Source organism: Maylandia zebra, linkage group LG10 (genome assembly GCF_041146795.1).
Source record: "Maylandia zebra isolate NMK-2024a linkage group LG10, Mzebra_GT3a, whole genome shotgun sequence".
Classification (NCBI taxonomy): Eukaryota; Metazoa; Chordata; class Actinopteri; order Cichliformes; family Cichlidae; genus Maylandia; species Maylandia zebra.
The window spans coordinates 15521181-15542329 of NC_135176.1; the positions used below are offsets into that span (position 1 = coordinate 15521181).

At 39.4% G+C, this 21149-nt stretch overlaps 1 protein-coding gene across 1 annotated transcript; it reads left to right on the forward strand.

Annotated features, from left to right (window-relative positions):
* The first annotated feature begins 978 nt into the window (after nt 1-978).
* Nucleotides 979-20851, forward strand: LOC101483356 (rho GTPase-activating protein 42). Its single transcript, XM_004549963.2, has 24 exons — nt 979-1586; nt 4177-4272; nt 4367-4428; nt 8626-8697; nt 11043-11144; nt 11236-11346; nt 11916-12020; nt 12580-12709; nt 12832-12932; nt 13584-13693; nt 13794-13872; nt 13999-14038; nt 14146-14208; nt 14293-14367; nt 14457-14541; nt 14620-14678; nt 14831-14936; nt 15036-15195; nt 15288-15438; nt 16200-16895; nt 17019-17172; nt 18271-18342; nt 18447-18526; nt 19733-20851. Exons 1-24 carry the CDS (start codon nt 1433-1435, stop codon nt 19819-19821), a joined length of 2952 nt encoding a protein of 983 aa, XP_004550020.1. The 5' UTR covers nt 979-1432; the 3' UTR covers nt 19822-20851.
* The last annotated feature ends 298 nt before the right edge of the window (nt 20852-21149 follow it).

Sequence of the window (21149 nt, forward strand, 5' to 3'; positions counted from 1 at the left end):
ATTCTCAAGCTTTAGCTTACATATTGTGTGTGTGTTTGAGTCAGATATAGCACATTTTTAACCCATTGCTCAGTACGAGTAACATGTCCATGTCATTCTCCCTTATAGTCACTGCACTTTGTCCCACATTTATTTGGTCCTACGTTTATTTGGATCTGGTCACATTAGTTGTCATGCATTGGGGGTACTGAAATACAGTAGGACGTGTTCTCCTGGAGTCTACCACTGGGATGTTAACAGTGGATTGGTTTCTAGGTCCTGTTGGCTGCCTGGGACCTCCATAGATCAGGTGTGCTCTGGATTCTCAGTGGGCTTGTTTTGTTGGGGAAAGTAGCTTAATACCTTTGTTGAGCAGTTTTTGTGGTCTGGTTTTCATCCACTTGTAGAGGCTGCTGTTACTGGGGAGTGTAACTGCGATGGGATGCATGACTGGTCTGCAACAATGTCCAGGTGGGTTGGTAAGTGTCAAAACACCACCCAGTGCCAGCACCCAAAGTATCCCAGATGAACACTGCATTGTAACAGGCAATCAGTGTTAGTTACCCTGTAGTTATGTAGTTAATGAGGTGGCTCATCGATGTACAGTACATCTAGGCGTCTCTAGTTGTCTGTGAGGAAAACGGGGTTTAAAAAAAAGAGAAAAAAAGGGAAAAACGGCAGGGTACTTTTTAATCCTTTAACACATCAGCTGACATACTCAGTTCCTTGTAACGCTTTCACTTCACCCGGAATATACTGACAATTAGCGCTGAAATGAAACAGATTTTCAGGACTTTAATTTGAGCTGTTGTGTTATTTAAGTATTTATTCATAGGAAAATAATTTATTTAAAAATTTGCTCGAGTATTTTCTATTATTAAAATTATTGTTGTTGTTGCTGCCGCTGGTGTTCATATTGTTAAAAACCTGTGGATCACAGAGTTATCGGCCCATTTGTATTCTTTGCCAAGTTTTCCACCAATTTCAGCACGCGCCAGCAGGAGTCTCCCGTTCCCATAGTAACAAGACTAGGATCCGTCCGTAGACAAAGTTAGCCAGTCTTTGCCGACTTCTTTCTTTGGTGCGACCAACATTAAGCCCTGTTAGTTACTCTGCACGGCCGTACGTCCGCTTTGCTTCACCTAATAAGTAAATAAGAAGTCAGCGCGACGCCTTATATGAAAGTAGCGACAGTAAGAAGGCTGGAGAGAAGCTGCATGGAGCTCGTTGTATAGCTTAGCCAAGCCTTCTCTATCAGAGACTCTGTTGTGTTCTTGTGTCCGGAAGTTCTGCTGGGAAAAAAGTAAGAAAGGCATGAAAAAGAGTAGCTGGAGGAAATTTCTGAGAAATTTGCTCGGAGCACACTGAAACACCGTTTGGTGTCTCGCCGAGGAGGCAGAGAAGGCGTCGTGCTGTTGTTCTCTCGTAATTAGCGGCGTGTATTAATCTAGCGATGGGTCTGCCGACGCTGGAGTTCAGTGATTCTTTCCTGGACAGCCCGGATTTCAGAGAGCGGCTGCAGTGCCATGAAATAGAGTTGGAGCGAACCAACAGGTTCATAAAAGACCTCATCAAAGATGGAAACATGCTCATATCTGCCCTTAAAAGTAAGTACGCGCTGATTAATAGCTGATTCTTGGGAGCGAATGTGCTTTACAGTTTGCAGTGATTTATGCAACCTGATCCAAAGGGAAGTCCTCTGGGTATCATTCCAAACAGAACCACTGTAGGGACTTGAACCTTGAGTGTCTCATTTTTCATTTGTGTGTGTAGTATGAGCAGGACAGTTTGGAAGGTAGTTACAGTGTTATGCACAGTGTAGGTCTGTGATATACACAGCAGCTATTGCGCGAGTTAATAATTAATAATATTTGTTCACCTTAATTTGTTGATGTAGGTCACCGTTACAATATTGTAGTCTGCTGTTACATACAGGTTTTAACTAGCAGAAAGCAGCAAACAGCTGACAACTGCCTTGAGGGCCCAAAACAGCAGGACCACCGCCTAACCTCCACCCACCAAGCTACTATTGGGTGTTACCTGATTTCGGCTAGATTACTGAAAATATATAAAAAGACCATGTCCACATTAACTATATCAGTGATGTTTTTGATTTTTTTTTCTATAAACAGTGGGTATTTTTTTTAAAAGTGGCAGAAGAATGTTAATTTAGCTTGTTTTGCTTGGGTATTAGTACTAAACCTAAAGGCACTAAACTCTCAATTTCTTTAAAACAGAGGAAAACTGGAAATATTCACATTTTTGCACATATGAATCTTTATTATTATCACATTTGGGGTTTTTCCTGAATACAATTTTTTTTAAACGCCAGCCCCAGAATACCTTGTATTTATTAAATGGTTGGAAATAACTGGAACACGCAAATGCTATGCAAAGAAAGTCTTAAAGAAGGTTGCTCAGTCTCATGGCATTCACCATCAAATAACCTTACATAGTACAGGTCAGCCCCCAAAGATCGCGTTAATGACTGTGTGTTTATTAATTTTGACACCTTCATTTGACAGTATAAAGGCACATGGCTGGGTTACTGACTGGGTGCCATATTCTTGTCCTGATGACAGCTTTCAAACAGCATATACCTCCTTGTTGTTTGTAGTGTTTGATTAAGGTGGGGGGGTGGGGTTTTTGGCTCACCTGTTGGCTGAGGTCATCACCTGCCGCTGCCAGCTGTATACACACAAGGTCAAAACAAGGCAGAGGTTTGTCAGAAAACCTTACCTACTTCCGAACTGGATGAAGAAGAACATGAAGTCTAAAGAGGCTGAAGCTTCAATTTTATTGTTTGATCACCACATTTCAGCTTGCAGCTTTCACCAGGGTGAAGCAATAATACCACAAGTGTTGCTGGAGTTTTAACCTCTGTTAAAAGAAGCATGACCAGACTTCAAAAACAGTAAATATAGGACAAGAAGTATGCTTGTGAGGGACAATGTGGGACATATTACCAATGCTGAGAGTAAATCAGTGAAAGAGAGATATATTTTATTTGAATGTTTTCCAAATCTCTTGCTAAGTAAATATGTGTACTTTTTCGCATTAGATGTCTTACTCTCATGCATCCTCTCTCTCTTAAAAAAAAAAATCCCAGCAGCCTTTAAAACTGTTGTTAACTGTTCAGAGGATGATTTCTCTGATAATAATCTAGGTTTTAGTTCATCCATGAAATGGCACATCTCATTTTGAGCTGAAAAAAAAAACCTCTTGAGAATCACCTACCACTAGTTTTACACAGTTATTAAGGGTTTTCGAGTCTTTATTGTAGTTGTATATTTTATTGTGTTTATACTTCACAAAAGTCTCCAATGTTTGTGTTATTGTGGTGATTTCCACATGTTAACTTCAGGAGAACCTTGATGAAATGATGTCTTTTGGTGCAGCCTCTAAGTAAAAAGCCATACTTTGGAAAAAGTGTGTGCCTAACAGTGTTGAATTGTAAGATTGAGGGAACACAAGGGGGTCACCTTAAACACACAAGGTGTTTGACTGCTCTGTGACCACACAGATGTGAAATAACCTGAAAACCAGTCAAAAGCAAGTTATTTGACACCAAACAAACCCTCATCAGAATAAGCACATTAAGCACATTTTTCTGCACGAATGCAGTCTAGGACATAAACAGTCCTGGACACCAAATCGAGTGCAGAATGAAGTGGTTGTTTTGTTGTTTTCATACATTCAACCTGAACAAAGTTTTTGCAGTAATCTGGTGTACACTGATAGAAATATAAATGACAGTTTAATGGTTTTATTACCAATTTGCAGTGGAGTGGTATGATTAAGATGTTTTCTCAGCGGCTGCCCTGCACAACAATCTCAGGGTGTGTTAATGACAGAATGCAGCCAAGTATTTTGTGTGCCTTAGAGAATAAACTGTGGTATTAAACTCTATTATTGGAGTGTTGTTTGGACACGTAAACACACAGGAGATTGTTGCAGGGTGTGGCACTTCATTTACATCACACTTGAAGAGACTTGTAGGAAAATATATTAATGGTTTATTACAGGATGGAATAAGTGATTTTTCCCTGCAACCTGTAGAACAAAGGGAGCATTTCAGGTGGCCGCTGATGGCAACTTGTGCAAAAAGCTAAACAGGCTAAGTTAAAGATGTTACCCGTAATCCAGCTGTTAACAATGCTTTAGTTGACGTAATGAACTTCTACCTGTCTTCCTCAGGTCTTTCTCTTGCTGTACAGCGATTCTCACAGTCTCTGCAGGAGTTTCAGTTTGAATGCATTGGAGATGCAGAGACTGATGATGAGGTCAATATAGGTGAGACAGAAATGCCCCTTTTTACACAAGCTTGCACAATATTTAAGATATGCAAAGCCTTTTACAGCAGTGGGATGTGTTATTTATTTTGCAGCCCAGTCTTTAAAGGAGTTCTCTCAGCTCTTAAGCACCATGGAAGAGGAGAGAAAACGTCTGGTAAGAAAATGTGTGATTGTATTTGAGTGTGGGTGCGTAGAAATACAGACTTGGTAGCAGTTTGATACATTGATAACTAACTGTAGGATGTTTGTTCTTGTAGATATTTATACCTGTCATCTTTCTCTGGCTGACTATGCTCATCTCTTAAAAAAATTAACCAAACTGCTATCATCAAAGTCTAAACCAACCAGAAATGTGTTCGCACTCTATGTCTCCTGTTGAGCAGCAGAAAGCAGCAAGTGCATCCCATCTTTAAGCACCTGTAATTTTTTTTTTAATAGTAAGAATTTGAAAATACTGTGGCAGCATGAAAGGGAAAAAATACCACTTGAATCTGAGGCTTCCTTCAGGTCTGCAGAACTTTATCACGAGAGAACTGAAACTAGCCTGTTTTGGTTCCCTCTCAGTTCTTTCTCAGTGTCATTTTGGCCGAGCTGAAACCATCTCACTGTACATTACCTTACTAACTACTATACACTGACCAAAAAAGGAGTAAATATTAAAAATAGGATCACCAGGAGGCTAGAAAGCAATTTCAAATGAATGCTAATGATCAACCCAATATGTGACTGTAAATGTGTTCACAACTTTTTCACCAGCCCAAGTGGACAAAAAAAAAACATGTTTATTCACCATTACTGATTAAGATTTAAGTCATTAGTTACTAGGGCTGCTCGATTATGGCAAAAATGATAATCACGATTATTTTCACTGAAATTGAGATCTCGATTATTTGACGATATTTATTTAACCCTTTAAGACCTACCATAGAACTAAGTCCGCCAGAGCTTATATTATTTTTTTACATGTTGTAGTGCCATTTGTGGGAGCATTTCAAGTTGCTATACAACTGATATGGCCCATATTTTAATAATATGTATGCATTAAGTCCATAGTAACTACATTAATTGCAAAAAAGTGCAATAAACTACAAAAAAATTGAAAATAGTTTTTGTTTTGTTTTTTACATATATTTCTACTTGGAGAAATTTAAGAGGTTTATCCCTTAAAACTTTAAATACAAAAAAGTTGCAAAAAATAGTTTACAACAACAGGAAATTTATTTTGAGTGTCTTCATAGTTTTATTTTTGAGATACACCAATTTTTATATACACTGCAGAAAAAACAAAAAAACAATCCTATGATGCAAATTTGCAAAGAAAACAGCAGGTGCATCAAAATAAACTATTTCCAGCAGTGCAATTTGAGTTCTAAGCATCTCAGAAACTATTCAGAAAAGTCAAACATGACCAGTATAGGTTTTTAAGGCCTACAAGTAAAAAACTACATTTCCGCGAAAATGACGTCACTTCCGGTTTCGGCCAGGAAATGGCGGACATGCGATAGTTCGCGCTGATGTCTGTTTCACTGTGGGAAGTGTTACTAACAGCTGATCGGATCGGCAAAGCATGTTTCTGGAATATTATGTTTTTGTTCCTGCAAGCGCTTTTTATGCAATTTTTGCAAAGCTATATGTGGAAGGAAACCGTGACCGAGGACAAGCTGATGGCATAAGATGTAAGTACAACTCCTCCGGTTTCATATACAAAACAAATTATTGCGCTAGCTTACACGGTTCAGGTTCTACAGGGATTTAAAAATCGTTACACAAAACGGAGCGTGCTGCTCTGACCGGATTTAAAGGGTTAACAATGAATTTAAAAAATAATATAAAATAGTGTGCAACACCACTGAAGTTTTTTTTAACCTCTCTTTTCAACCAACGGCAGTCAGTCTCCTCTCCAAATAACTTCTGCTTAGCTTTCCGAGCTTCCCTCGGGTCCTCTTAATCAGCGGTCTCCAACCTTTTTTGCGCCACGGACCAGTTTATGCCCGACAATACTTTTTACGGACCGGCCTTTAAGGTGTCGCGGATAAATGAGGGAGGGGCTAATAATCGGCTCAGTCATTTTTAAGGATCGTTGAAAGCCCAGATCGTAATCGTGATTAAAATTCGATTAATTGAGCAGCCCTATTAGTTACTATGTACAGGATTTCTGTTTAAAAGCTGAACTCATTCTTAGCCACTGTCACTTCCTCGAGCTCCTACTTCAGTCCAGTTCCCACAAGTCTGATTCACACCTTCTTTTTTTTTAGTGAATACGTTTTACCGACAGCACTTTGTGCACCATGGCAATTTGGGAAATGTCTTTGACTCAGAGAACCTCCATCAGTCAGAGGTCTTTGTTTCAGGGTGACTCGAGTCTGGCACAGTCTGTGTGAAGGCAAACCTGTGCGCATGTGCAATGTATGTGCATAGTATGCAACCTCATGTGTGTGTCTTTGTGGTTGTGAGCACGGTCTGGTTACAGAGGCACCATGTGGAACCTATTCTGCCAATTCCCCTGTGAGCGTGAGCACAGCCCCAGTGCCTGGGAAAGTCCATATAAGGGTCCTGTGTGTGTGTGTTTGACTGCCCATTTCTCTTTGTGAGTGTGTATGTGTGTGCACGCATTTCGATTGCATGCTTTTCCACTTAATGTGGCACTACTCCAACCCTTCTAACAACATCATTATTATCATTATTATGTTTAAGGGAAATTCCAGCAAATGAGTTCCTCTGAAATACCTACCCGTCCAACCTGAAAAGACCATTATTGTGACCTGACAATGGACTTCAGTCTCTTAGATTCCACTTTCATCCAGCTGAATGTAATAAGAAACCAGATCTCTTTTGGGGTATTAGGGCAGCACGAAAGTCAAAGTGAAAGTGGAGTCATGATGTGGGAGTGGGGGTATATTTATAGTCTGATGCTTAAATCAACTGAGACAGAACAAAGTAAGATTTGACCGACATTTGCAATATATAGACTCCTGACTAAAGAGGGCAGAGACCTAATGTAAACACCAGAGTCCTCAGTTCTGATAACCCCTCTGTACCACAGCCTCTCACTCACAAGTTTCTCATACATACTGCAGCAACTCAACCAGCAGAAATGTTACAGCAGTTTTACTGTAATTTTTCTGATGAAACAGGCCAGTGTTGGCCAATATTTTGTGAAATACTTTGCATCAGAGCTCTTTGGTTTGCAGTATTTCAATGACTACTGGCAAAAAAACAGTTTTATGTCTAGTGTTTTTAAATAGAGTGATGTGCAAAAGTCTTGAGCCACCCCTCATGTCTTTATCTTTTTCTAGGACAACAGGAATACATTGTATAAAGCAAAAAAAAAAAAAAAAAAGGGCATTTCTGACAAACCTTATAGTCAAAATTGGATATCACCACCGAGCAACTTTATTCTTCAACAAGACCTGAACTCTCTTTGGCAAGCTTTCTTTCTTCAAGTAGTCTTCAGGAACAATTCTACAGGCTTCTCGAAGGACAATCAGATTTTTTCTTTTTATCCTTTGGATGTTGGCTGCCTTTTGTTCCATTCTAATCTCACACTGTTGTTGTTGATGTTGAAGTCCAGGTTCAACATTATTGTGGGGAGGCCAATCCATGACTAATAGTGTTTCATTGTGTGTTTTCTATCCAGGTATGCAGTTTGTTTGGGATAATTGTCATTTTGCAAATGGTCAGATACAAAGACTGGATAGCAAATGTGTGAAAAAGGAGCCGATGTCAAAAGAAAAGCTTTAAAAGACCTTCAGAAAGTCTGGCTTTGGCACAATATAAAGGAATGTGAGATGGCTTGAGGCTTTGGCAGAGTACTGTATGTGCCAAGCATGACGAAATCATAACTAAATGTTTGTGCTGGGTGTTACTGTGATGTTTGAACAGCTCTTCAAGGTGATGAAGCTTAAGCTTTGTTTTTTTTTTTGTTATGTCAGCAGCAGGTAAAGTGTAGGCATTAAAAGGTGTTTGATTATTCAGATCATTTGCTTTGCTCAAATATACATACCTTGCTACCTCTGTTCTCAATAATTTCCATTTAAATAGTTTACAATTGACAAGGTAAATAGAGTAAATCTCAACCAGAAATTTGCTTTTATACAACAATTTGGTGAAGTTTTCGATAGATTGTCTTGTTAGCATATTGATTTGAAATATTTTGAATTAAATTTTCCTGTTTTAAGGTAAAACTCTCAGAATAATAAAAGGCAAGCCTCTGCTGACCAGTTGATAAAAGCTATTTTGAGTGAGACGCTAAAGCCCTCATGGGAGCTGTTGCTTTATTTATGTTGCTTGTCTCGATATTTACTCGATATGACACACTGAGCTGACTGCATTTTCTGTTTTCATCTCTTAGATCCAAAATGCTGATGATGTTTTGATCTCACCACTCGAGAAGTTTCGGAAGGAACAGATTGGAGCTGTAAAGGTATACCTCCTCTTCTTATAGTCGAAGGGTCACTGCTGAGTAGATTATGAACATGGATGTTGCTTTCATTTGGTATGCAGCACTCTGGGTGGTGATCAGACAGATCACTCTGCTTCTTTCTGGTCCCGCTCGGGTTGTTAGTCAGCGATCAGAGAATCCAATTTGTCGAGATAAATGATGGATCACAGTCCAGTGTCAGCAACAAGGTCATGGGAACGGACGCTGGGAGGGCAAGAAAAGGAGCACGTCACAGACAGAGGGATGGTTGAACTCAGACAGACAGTGTAAACAAAAAATGAGTTTGGTGTCTGGTTTCAGCAGCTGTCTCGAGTTGTATAATCCAGTTTTATCTATTTTTTGGTTTCCTCTTTTCTTTTTCAGTGAAAAATAAGGATGTAGATAGCAGCATCACGTGGTCGATTACTAGTCCTGAAAATGAAATCAAAGCTCACTTCTTTGTATTACTGGAAGTAACTCCTCAGCCTGAAATGTTGCAGGTGTTTGCGTGAGAAATGCCAGTAGTCACTTCTCAGAGAATAGAGATACACGTGTGGCATTGAGAGCTACAGCTGTTTTTGTAAAAGAGATGTTATCGTAACTATTTTTAGTGTGTCTCTTCCAAAAAATGTGCTACTGAAACTCACAGTTCCAGCAGGATAAACTCAAAACTTTAGTGACTGCCTAACTTTTATCTGTAGAATAAAACAAATTACATAAGAAGTTAGGACGATGTGAGAAATTGAAACAAAAAATGGAACGCAGTGATTTGCAAATATAACCAGTTAAAGCTGCTCAACAGCCCCATATTTTTTTATTTCATAATGTCCAAATGTTTTCAGCTGCTGAAAGGTCTGGACTGCAAGACTTTTCTACTGTGAAGCCATACTGGTTGAGTAGTTGGCATTGTCTTGCTGAAATATCCAAGGCCTTCACTGAAAAGACAATCTGGGAGCACAAGTTGCTGTAAAACCTTCAGCATTGACGGCCCCTTTTAAGATGTGTAAGCTGTTAATTTCACAGGCACTGACGCACCCCAGGAGATTCAAACTTTTGAGCTGAGCACTGATAACAAACCAGATAAAGGTGTGTCTCCGCTTTAGTCTGACCACAGAGCAGTTTTCTGCTTTGCCTCAGTCCATTTCAAATAAGCGTTAGCCCAGAGAAGATGGTGGTGTTTCTGGAATATGTTCATATATAGCTTCTACTTTGTATGATAAAGTTTTAGCCTGTGGTGTCAAGAGAAAAAGTTTAAATATAATTACAAAAGACTGATTTTTAAAAAAAGGAGATGTGGGGGCCCACCGTAACCCTTTGTGTACGGTTTGTCAGAAAGTCCTTAATCCATAGACAGGTGGAATATGGGACTCCTAGGGTTAACAGCTTGCACACCAGCTGTGAGGAAGGATGGTGTTAAAGGCAGAGCTAAAGTCAATAAAGAGGAGGCGTGTGTAGCTCCCCTGGTGCTCCAGGTGCGACAGGGTAGCATGGAGAGATGTAGATGATGAGATATTTTAAAGCCTCGATTATACACGGACCACTGGAGACCCAACGACTGAGTAATCATTCCAGTTATACTTCTTTAAACTGCACTGCCTACGCGCATATGTAGTTGGTGCATTGTAATTGAAATTCACAGACACCCAAGAAGATTCGCAGATGTGGAAAGTATAAAACCCACTTAAGTCTGAACAACACTTAAGTCTGTTCAGTTCCTCAATTTGAACAACTGAACAGACATTCTTTATTTACATTTTACAGCAAAAAGTCACAAATTACATTGGAAATTACATTTATAAAAAAAACTATATTTTAATTACTTGCAAAAAAATAATTTTGCATTATTCTTGTTTCCATTTTGTATGCTGTGTATCAGCTTTATGGCATTTCTGAATTCAGTCAAAAGCGGTGTATTTGTGCAGTACTTATGCAGTGCATGTGCTTGCTTTTCATGCAGTGTCAGTGGGAATAGGCTCCAGCATCCTTGTGCTGCCGATCTGGATATCTAGCAAACAGTCTAAACCTCAAAATGACCAAGATAATCTTCTTGTTAACTTTATACAATTATACAATTACAATTAAAATTAATACAATTAAAATAGTAGTTTATGGTTTAAGTGAAAAAAAACATTAAAAGAATAAAATACTGTAACTTATGCTTGTTTCGTCACTGGCCACGGCACATCTGTTATGTGTTATGTTAAGACTTTCAGCCCTGCTAACAGAGATGTAAAAGTCCATGTGTGACACATTTGTGTTACCTAAAATGTAAACTGTATGCATTTTATTGGCAGATTTAAATGTATTTATTTATTTATTTAAGTCTGTGGATCCCTCACTCTTTTCAGGAGGAAAAGAAGCAATTTGACAAAGAAACAGAACGGTACTACTCTGTCCTGGAGAAACACCTCAGTCTGTCTTCCAAAAAGAAGGAGTCCCAGCTGCAAGAGGTAAAACTCTACATAAGTTGTTACATATAAATAAAGCGTAAACATTAAATACACTAAACACTGTGTGGTGTTTCTGCTGTATCTGTTGCAGGCTGACTCACAGATGAGTAAAGACAGGCAGATTTTTTATGATGCGTCTCTCCAGTATGTCTTCAAGATCCAAGAAGTGCAGGAGAGAAAGAAGTTTGAATTTGTAGAGCCGGTGAGTTCACATAACACAAGTGCCATAGAAATTTCACTTTTCGTAACACGAAACACGATGAAATCATTATCAGGTATTTGCTTCCTGTGTCGAGTTGCCAGTTCACACTTTACTTTTTGCTCTGATCAGTAGAGGGAAAACCTAGTCACCAGTGCGACATCGCAGGAAAATATTAAGTAATGAGTCTCTTCTGTGTCATAAACATCAAGTAATAAAATTTCAGTTTTAAAGTAAAAAGAAAGTCGTTTTCTGAAAAGTATACATTACACGGAGTGTTTGCCCAGTGATAAACATGTTTAATGATACATATCAGTAGAGCCCACTTCCTGTTGCTGTAACAGCACTTCCTGCACTGAGATTTTTCTGGCAGACAGAAAAGGAAACTCTTTGTTGTAAGGTAAACAAGGGCAGCAAACCAAACAACAGACAGAGATAGAGAGGTTTTCTCCAGCTGAAGTTATTTTGGATTGATTGAGCCGATGACTGACAATCATTCTTTTGTAATCCTCTCATTATACTCTTCACTCCCAAGCCCCCAGCTAACATTTTCCTGTGCCTCTACTCTCCAGCTTTTAGCCTTCCTTCAGGGGTTGTTTACATTTTACCATGAGGGATACGAGTTGGCCTCTGAGTTTGAACCCTATAAGCAGCAGCTTCAGTTTAATCTGCAAAATGTAAGTGATTGTTAACTGCATATGTTTTGAATAACATCTGGAGCCTTTAATGCTTACTTGTTTATGATGTGTTTTGTCTGATTTATTTACATTTTAGGCATTAATTAAATTATATTACAGACAAGGTTTAGATCCATCTGGCACTATATAACTATTATGAAAGTGAAAGTGATCTAAATAGGCTCTCTTTAATCAATTATTTCCAGACTGCAAAAATGTACTGGGCCCCGTAAACTTTTTTAGACTTTTAAGTTTGTTTGTAAGGTCTTTTAAATTATATCTACTGCTACTTCTCTATCAGGTGAAAACCTGTGTGTCTTTTTTATTTTTTAAAGCTGGATTTTTTTTAAATGCAAATATAAAGTCAGTCCACTGCTTTGAATAATATATAAGAGAAAATGAGCTCAGATTAACAAAGAAACTCTTGTAGTAATGTAGACTAGATGAAGAAACCATTTCCTGACTACATTGTTTAAAGATTTGTATACTTAATGACCATCAAGCAAGTCTCATTCTATTGTGGTTTCCTGTACAAATTATGCATGTGTTTGTTATTAAGGCTCGCAATAACTTTGAAAGTACACGCGCCGAGGTTGAGAGGTTGATGAAGAGGATCAGATCTGCAGAAGAGGACTTCAAAGCGCCCAGCTGCTTTACCATGGAGGGATATCTGTATATACAGGAGAAACGTAAGACATGCAACTCTTATACTTTGTCCTCTCCCTTATTCTTAGAAGATCCTAGACTCACATTCAAACTGAAAACATTCACGTTCAGCTCCATGAAAATGTGTATTCTATCTATTATGTAGGTCCACTGGGAAGTGTGTGGACCAGATACTACTGTACTTATGAAAGGAGCTCCAAGATGTTCACCATGAGCAACACAGAGATCAGACCAGCCAGCAGACAGGTGAGGAAACCCACACCGTGTTTTTACACGTTTTAGCCCATTTACTACCAAACATGGTCATCAGACGCTTCTGCACTGGGCTCACTTTCCAATTTTGAAACTACTTCGGTGTGGTCTGTGATTTCTGACAGCTCAGCTCTGACATATAAGGTTTAGGCATCACAGCTCTTTACTTGAATGTCCACCAGCACTGCTTTGAAAACATCCTTCCTCCTGCACACACCAAGATAAGATATACTTTATTTATCCCAAAAGTTAGGAAATGCCTTTGTTATAACAGACAAAAATTAAAAATAAGTGTGTACTAAAATAGCTTAAGTTGAATAAATACAGCCAAAAAGAATGTTAAAAAATTAAAGGAGCCAAATAATTAAAACGAAATAAAACAAGCAGGGAACTCAATAATTTGAAATCTGTGTAATAAAACTAAAATAATTTGTTACTAAAACATTTACAAAAACATGAAGCTGTGAAAGCTACTTATTTGTAGTATTTTGGCAAAGACTGAAAAGTAGGACTTGCAAAAGCACAAATATGGTACTAAAAGGATTGAGCAGTAATATTTATTGACTATACCAAAAGCTCAAACTTTGTCAGATGCATTATTAGGCTATAATAGCACATACTGAAAGCACATTTCCTTGTTAACAGAACGGCGTGGTGCACAATACACCAGAGATGTTTAGGCTGCGCTCGTGCGTTCGAAGGAAGACCGATTCAATAGACAAACGCTTCTGCTTCGACATCGAGGTGGTGGAGAGGTGAGATGAAAACAAAACCAAGAGATTATTTGTGAACTGAATAAACAGAGATTTTGCTGCCGGAGTTTTCTTAGCTAAAATAACCTCCCTTTCACTGCAGACAGGGTGTGATCACCCTGCAGGCGCTTTCAGAGGCCAACAGACGGCTGTGGATGGAGGCAATGGATGGGAAGGAGCCTGTATGAAAATATCCACTATTAATAACTTACCAATGGAAGGGGTTTCAAGGATAGCTCACCTAGATATATTATTATACTCATATTCTTGCTCTTGCACTAAATAACCTTTTGTCCTTCTTTGTTCAGATATACACTCTGCCATCATTGCTCAGTAAAAAAGAAGAGAGTAAGTGCTGAAAAGCTTTGTATTCAATTCTCTGTTTATTACCATCTTAGAGCATGTGTGTCGGAGTGCCTCAGAGATTTACTTGATCTTGTGTTTGTGATTTACAGCATTTCTAAATGAGGCAGGCTTCAAATTTGTTAAGAAGTGTATCGAGCTGGTTGAAGCGAGAGGTATTCCTCATCCTTAAAATGTTCATGTGGGAAAAATTGAATTCTTTTGAGAGCTTATTGTGAAATATATGTTAAAACCTGCAGGCATTACAACTCTTGGACTCTACAGGACAGGAGGAGTGAATTCTAAGGTCCAGCGGTTGATGACGAGTGTGTTTGGTGAGATACGCCCTGTTATTCCTGTGCATAGGGAAGATTTATTCCACTCCAAAGATTATCAGGTATATTTAAAAGTCTGTTATTCACAGCTTCTACAGCTGCCTCTGACATGCAGCTGGAGGCAGATGCCTGGGACACCAAGACCATAACTAGTGGCCTCAAGGATTACTTCAGGTAGCAAAAAGCTCCTTTTTATTAGTTATGCACCTCATGAATTATACATTTCTCATTTCTATCATTCTGTGTGTGCAGGTGCCTGGCAGAACCACTGCTGACTTACAGGCTGCATAAAGACTTCATCAGGGCTGCAAGTAAAATCTTACCGCCTCTTTATATTACAGAGTACAGCCTGAGAGACAACATTTTAGAAGTATTTAGATTGAAACTGTCACTTCACGTATTGTATGTGATGTAAACAGAAGCAAATCACATCCCTCCCTGTGTACCCTGTGCTTGTTTAAAGGATATGATGAGCTGAACCACAGAGTGAGAGCCATTCATGCTCTTGTACACAAGTTACCAGAAAAAAACAGAACAATGTTGGACCTCTTAACCAACCATCTCCTTAAGTATGCACATTTTGATTTCATAATGCTTTGTTTGATATTTTTTCTGTTTGTTTGCCATAAATAAAACTGCCCACTGTTTGCGTGTCTGTGTGTGTGCAGGGTGTCCTCTCACAGCAACGAAAATATGATGACTGTGTCCAACCTGGGAATGATCTTCGGTCCCACTTTGATGAGGTCCCAGGAGGAGACAGTGGCTGCTATGATGAACATCAAGTTTCAGAACATTGTGGTGGAGATTATTATTGAAAACCATGACAAGGTGCGCTTACAGAGACGTACACCAACGCTTTAATGCACACACACACACAAACACACACACACACTTAATGTAAGTGTATACTCTGCACTTAGATCTTCAGTGAGGCCCCAGACCTGTCAGTGCCGTTGCCTCAGGCTCCATCCTCTCGGTCGACTCCCCGCAGGAGCAAGGCCATCTGTCTGTCATCTGGAAAGAGACGAGCCCGCCTTTACCCTCCTGCTCTCTGCCTGGCAGACAATGACAGTGAGTCTCAGTATCTAAACACATGAAGTCAAACATTTTGCTCAAATACAAATGGAAGCAACTACATATCCATTTTCTGCTGCTTCGAGAGAAGATAATAGAAGAATGCCTCTCATTTTGATGGATCCAATCAGCTGTTTGCAGTGTTTGCAAATTATTTTGTTTTTAAAAGACCATATCTGTAAGTTGACACCCGTTCTCCTAAAAACTGCATCTCATTAATGCCAAAATATCTCCACAGAATTAAATGTAACCTTTAAAGTCCAAATGAAATAATTGCCAGAAAATTGTGCTTTTTTTAAACAAAAAAGGAGTGTTTATTTAAACTTCTGATGAGATAAAAACAAACAGTAATTATTAATTGCATATATGAGTTTTAGTTTGTGTCATATTTGCAGTTTATTTCTTAAAATGTACAGTGCAATTTATTGCTCTTTTTCAGGGGTGGAGGAGTAGTGTCATTGATAAGTGGGTGACCATCAGTTTCCTCTCACTTTAAATTATAAACCACTTAATATCTCATTTAAAAAGTGCTATATGAATAACATAAATACACACATTATTAAATTATGGCTGATGTCGAAAACATTTTGAGCGTTCTTACTGGTAAATCTGGTATTAAAGCATGAACCAAGAAATTTTTTTTCAAAGAGTTTTAGCTGCATTACTAGAATAAGTCAGTGAGAAAGTGAGATGACAGGCTAATGCATTAATATTTCGAAAGTCTTATTTGAAGGGTTTGTTTCCATTTCTCCTTCTAGGTGATACATTCAGTAGCAGCTCCAGCACGACTCCGATGGGCAGCCAGGAGTCTCTGTCCTCACACTCCTCTGAAAAGAACGGATTGTCTCAAACTTCACCTCCGTCCTCTCCTGCTGCTGAGCCCAGCTCACCCTCGTCAAAACAATCCTCTCCTGCTGCAGCTTCCTCTTGCTCACTGCCACAAAACGGTAAAGGTCAGAAACCCCCGACAGACAGTGCCTCCTCCCCCCACCTCCTGCCTTCTGCATCCTGGACATCCACTCAGCTCACTCCAACTCAGCAGACGTCCTCTGTCTCCTCCTCCACATCCTCTTTACTTTCTGCTGTGGAGAAGTCTATCAAAAGGAACTCAGTTGACTCCTTGGCTTCTGGGAAAGAGTCAAGATCTCCCTCCAGAGCCTCCACATCCACCTCCTCCGCCCAGAACTCGTCAGTAGAGCGCGCCTCCTCGCTCAGGGAGGCTGGACCAGTTCAGAGGGTGGCGTCTGTCTCCTCTCTGAAAAGCACCCATTCGGTGGATGGAAGAAATGCACCCAGTGTCACTGTCACAGACACCAAAGTGTCCGATTCTACCTCTCCTCGGCAGCTTAGAACTGCTTACAGAACTGCCTCCTCCTCATCGTCCTCCTCCTCTTCACTGTTTCCCTACCGGCTTTCCACGTCTTCCTCTCTCACCTCCCTACACATCTCTGAGGGTGCGTAACTCTGTTCACCTGCTCAGCCTTTTGCAGAAATGCAAAATCGAAGCTGTAGTTTAAAGATAAACTATAAATACGAGTCCCTTGTTTGCTTCTGATTTCTTGTGTGGCTTGTCGCAGATTACAAAAGCTGTCACGGATCGGTGCAGAGTCTCATGTCGCTGGACCCACAGGAGGCTACGCACATGCGTAAAAGTTCACGCATCCGCTGTGGCTCTGATCTGACCTCGAAACACTCTGTGTCCAGCAATGGTTATCAGAGACCTGGATCACTGTGAGTGCCTGTAAAATGATTTAATATCAAGGTGGTCTAACCGCACAGTTTTACCTTTGAACCAAAAGCTCAGGAGAAAATCAGGCTGCATGGCTGACTGAAGAAACAGCTGCTGGCTTAACCCTCCTGCCATCCTTTAAAAAACTCACACCCATCACCCTAGGGACCATTCTCAGCCACGCCATAAAAAGACCATATATCCATATTTTATTCCACTTTAAATTAGCCAACCTTGTAAAACTACTTCTCCCTGAAATATTCATGTAAAGTTTTAATTATATTTTCGTTGTTTTAACCCTTCAAATCCCAGTGTTATTACATGAGCGCCCTGTGTTATAAGCCCCAAAAACCAAAAAACGAAACTAAATATTTCCACAAAAAACCAGTTGAAGTAATATGTGATTGTCATTATAAGTAGGCCTTTAGATGGACCAAAGATTGGCACCAACATACATTTTGACCTGCCATTATTTTTTTTGCATTTTTTTTGCAATTTAAAAATTAAAACTTCAAGGCCCTGAGTCTTCATTGACATCCAAGAAAAGAAGAAAAAATAAAATCATATGATGATAATTTGGGGTTGAAAAATAGCGTTTATAATGGAAGTCAATGGGCAGAAAATGGTCCCCAGGGTGATGGGTGTGGGGATTTCTGCTGCTCAGCCATTTTAGGCTGATTTAAGGAATTCACACTGGAATATTAACATTGACAGGTAAAAACTATCCTGTGGCAAGTTTGGTTATATTCCACTGAACACAGTGGAAATGGCAGCCATTTAACACATAGCAGTGGCACAAAAAGGTCCCAAGAAGGCAGGAAGGTTAAAGAATATTTCAAAGTAACAATCAATGCTGTGGATTGCGCTTGTTGGCTTTAAATTAAAGTTTCTTAGAGTATTTTCTTTCTTGTCTGGGCTGAGGAACAGCCTGAATCATTTATTAAAATTATTAAAATGACAGTTTAGCTGCTTGTTATTAGATGGTGCTCTCAACCCAGACCTGGTCACTTATTGACCCTCAATTAAAGATGGAAATTATCTCAGGAAATGTTTTTCAAGTTACGTACCGCAGATGATAGTTTTGTGTTTGTGTGTGACAGATTATCAGCGAGACTGCCGCAGCGCGAAAGTTCAATATTCTCCTCAGCGTTAGACGTGTGTTCCACTGGAAGGTATATTAACTTTGAGGTTTCTCTACTTTTTAAGCTGCCACATCTTTGCACACAAAAACTCCCCTTTACTGACTTTGACTTTAAATTATTTTTTGTTTTCTTAGGGACGCTAAAGCTCTTTACTCCTGTGAAGCAGAACACAGCCATGAACTCAGTTTTCCACAGGGGGCGCTGTTCTCAAATGGTAAGATTAAATCCGCTGAGGGAGCACTGGCTCTGTTTACTACTAGTATAACAATGATATCGGTACCTGGATAACATGTGGCATCTGCTCCACGGGCCAGCTGGTATTGAGATGTTTTTGTGTTTTCTCGAGTGTGCATACACTGTGATGTCATTTCATGCAACAAATCAGTTAGGTGAGACTGGGTAAGGCCTAGTTTAAGGTTCATTTATGTGTCTCTTCACCTACACATAGAGAAGGATTATGGCAGGGGTGTCGAACTCCAGGCCTCGAGGGCCGGTGTCCTGCAGGTTTTAGATATCACCCTAGGTCAACACACCTGAATCAAGTGATCAGTTCATCACCAGGCTTCTGGAGAACTTCAGGACACATTGAGGAGGTAATTTAGCCATTTAAATCAGCTGTGTTGGATCAAGGAAACATCTAAAACCTGCAGGACACCGGCCCTTGAGGCCTGGAGTTCGACACCTGTGGATTATGGGAATCCAACCAACAGGTTGATAAAGCTGTGTTTAGGTCAAAAGCTAAGCAGTTATGTTTGACAGGTACAAGAAGACTGGTTGAAAGACTTGCACGTTATTTAAAAAAGCCTGAACAACATTAGCCTCAAGCTTCTTTATACTGCCATCAAATGGCAGCAGGCAGCTTTAACATGTACAGCTACAAAGCTCTGCATAGCGGCTAGGAACACTTACGTATTACTAAACTTGCCTCTTAAAGGCTCCTGTTCCATTGGCGAGCTAACATCACTGCTTCTACCTGAAGCTTCTGTTGGACTTGTTCGTTTGTTCTTGCTCATCTCTACACAGACTGAATCTCAGTATCAGGTGTTCAGGGGTGTTTTAAGCTGTGTTTTGTTCATTCATAAAACTAGCTCAGACAATTGACCTACATTACAGCATTGTAGCTCATTGAACTTTAATTACATATCTTTGCTGTTTTGTGAGTATTAAAAAGCATTACTCATTGTTCATTGTTGAAAGGTTCATTAGAAACGTCATGATCTGGACTAAAATTTAGCATGAGGGTCACTGGATCTTGTAAAGTTTGTGCCATCCTAACATAACAGCAGTTCTTCAGCTTGAGTTGTAGGTTGTAGAGAGCAAGGTTATGGGTGTCTGTGTAAGTCATCATATGAAATGTGAGTGGTTTACGAGGGTCTTTGTCTCGACTTGCTGAGTTTAACGGATCTGTTTGTGTCTGCAGTGTGCCCGTCGGTGGAACCAGGATGGCTTCAAGCAACATACAATGGCAGAACAGGCCTGGTACCTGAAAACTACATCACGTACATGTGATGTTCCTGATCATGTCACCACATCACTGAAACATGGATTTTACTTGGACTTTGCTGATCTCCAGTGCATAAAGTTCTGCTTTGTGCTGCTGATTAAAGATATAATATATTTATCATGTAACTGTGACTCTTATCACTGACTACTGTGGCAGGATATGAACAATATGTATACTGTATGTAACCATGTTATGCTTTATTAACCATCTTATCATACACTAGATGGTAATATTTGACTAATGTCTGATCGTTTCTACTAATCGCCATTATCAGCTCCTTTTTTGAGGATGCCACCTTTAGATTAAATGTGTCAAATAGGTACATGGAAACAGTGTTTTTCTATCAGTTTTGGTAATTTATATGTTTAATTAAAACTACGTTAAGATTAGAAATGAAGTGTTCACACCACTGTGCCTTAAAACTGTATGAACTGCTGGTCTGAATCCTGCCAAAACATCTTTTTTTCCTGCTGGCTCAGTCAGTTTGCTGTTTTAATAAATACTTTTGCTAAAAAATAAGGTTTAATCTGTAGATTGAGGTGACACTTATTATTACAATGCATGTTTCTTATTTTGCATTTTCAGTTTACCAGGTTTTGATTATGTACTACTTTTAATAACTATTGTCTTGATAGCTTTAAGTATATTTTTAATAAATGTGTAGGAAATAAGAAATGTAAATTATATCGACACAAAAGGAAACTTGTGTATCTGCAACACTGTGCAAAAGTCTTGAGCCATCCTTCAGTTCTTTATATTTTACTGGGAAAAATAGGAATAGGTTCGATGAGATGTGTGCAAACTTGCATGTAAATATTGAGTCATTGGCAAAAACAGAGTTTGTACTAATAAGCTTGAAAGTTAATATTTGGTACAGACACCTTTATTCTTCAACATAGCCTGACCTCTTGTATTCTTCAGGAATAGAAGACTGCTTAAATAGCCAAAGCTTGTCTTCGGATGTTGCTGCCTTTTGTTCCATTCTCTGTCATGATGATCCCACAGTAGTTCAATAATGCACCATCACTGATAGTGTTCCATTGTGTGTGTTTTTATTCAAGTATGATTTTTCTGCATTTCTAGTGTGTTTGTCATGTCATTCTAATCTAGTCAGATGCTTTCCAGATGGTACTGCATTGTGGATCAAATGATGATGATGACCTTTCTGTGTTCATGTTTCAGTCAGTGCTGACAAGATCTCGAACACCTATGGCTGAAATGCAATCAGAAACCATGACAGAGTATCAACCATGTGCAACAGATGGCTGTAGACACTCAATGGTGTGCCCCTCTCCTGATATCCTCAAACATAGTGAATCAAAAACTTCCAATT

What these genes read in the sequence shown, in the direction of transcription:
- LOC101483356 (XM_004549963.2), top strand. Translation starts at nt 1,433, where the DNA reads ATGGGTCTGCCGACGCTGGAGTTCAGTGATTCTTTCCTGGACAGCCCG. An exon ending in GACATCGAGGTGGTGGAGAG is followed by an intron (nt 13,694 to 13,793) that starts GTGAGATGAAAA and finishes CTTTCACTGCAG; the next exon opens with ACAGGGTGTGATCACCCTGC. An exon ending in CTGCCTGGCAGACAATGACA is followed by an intron (nt 15,439 to 16,199) that starts GTGAGTCTCAGT and finishes TTCTCCTTCTAG; the next exon opens with GTGATACATTCAGTAGCAGC.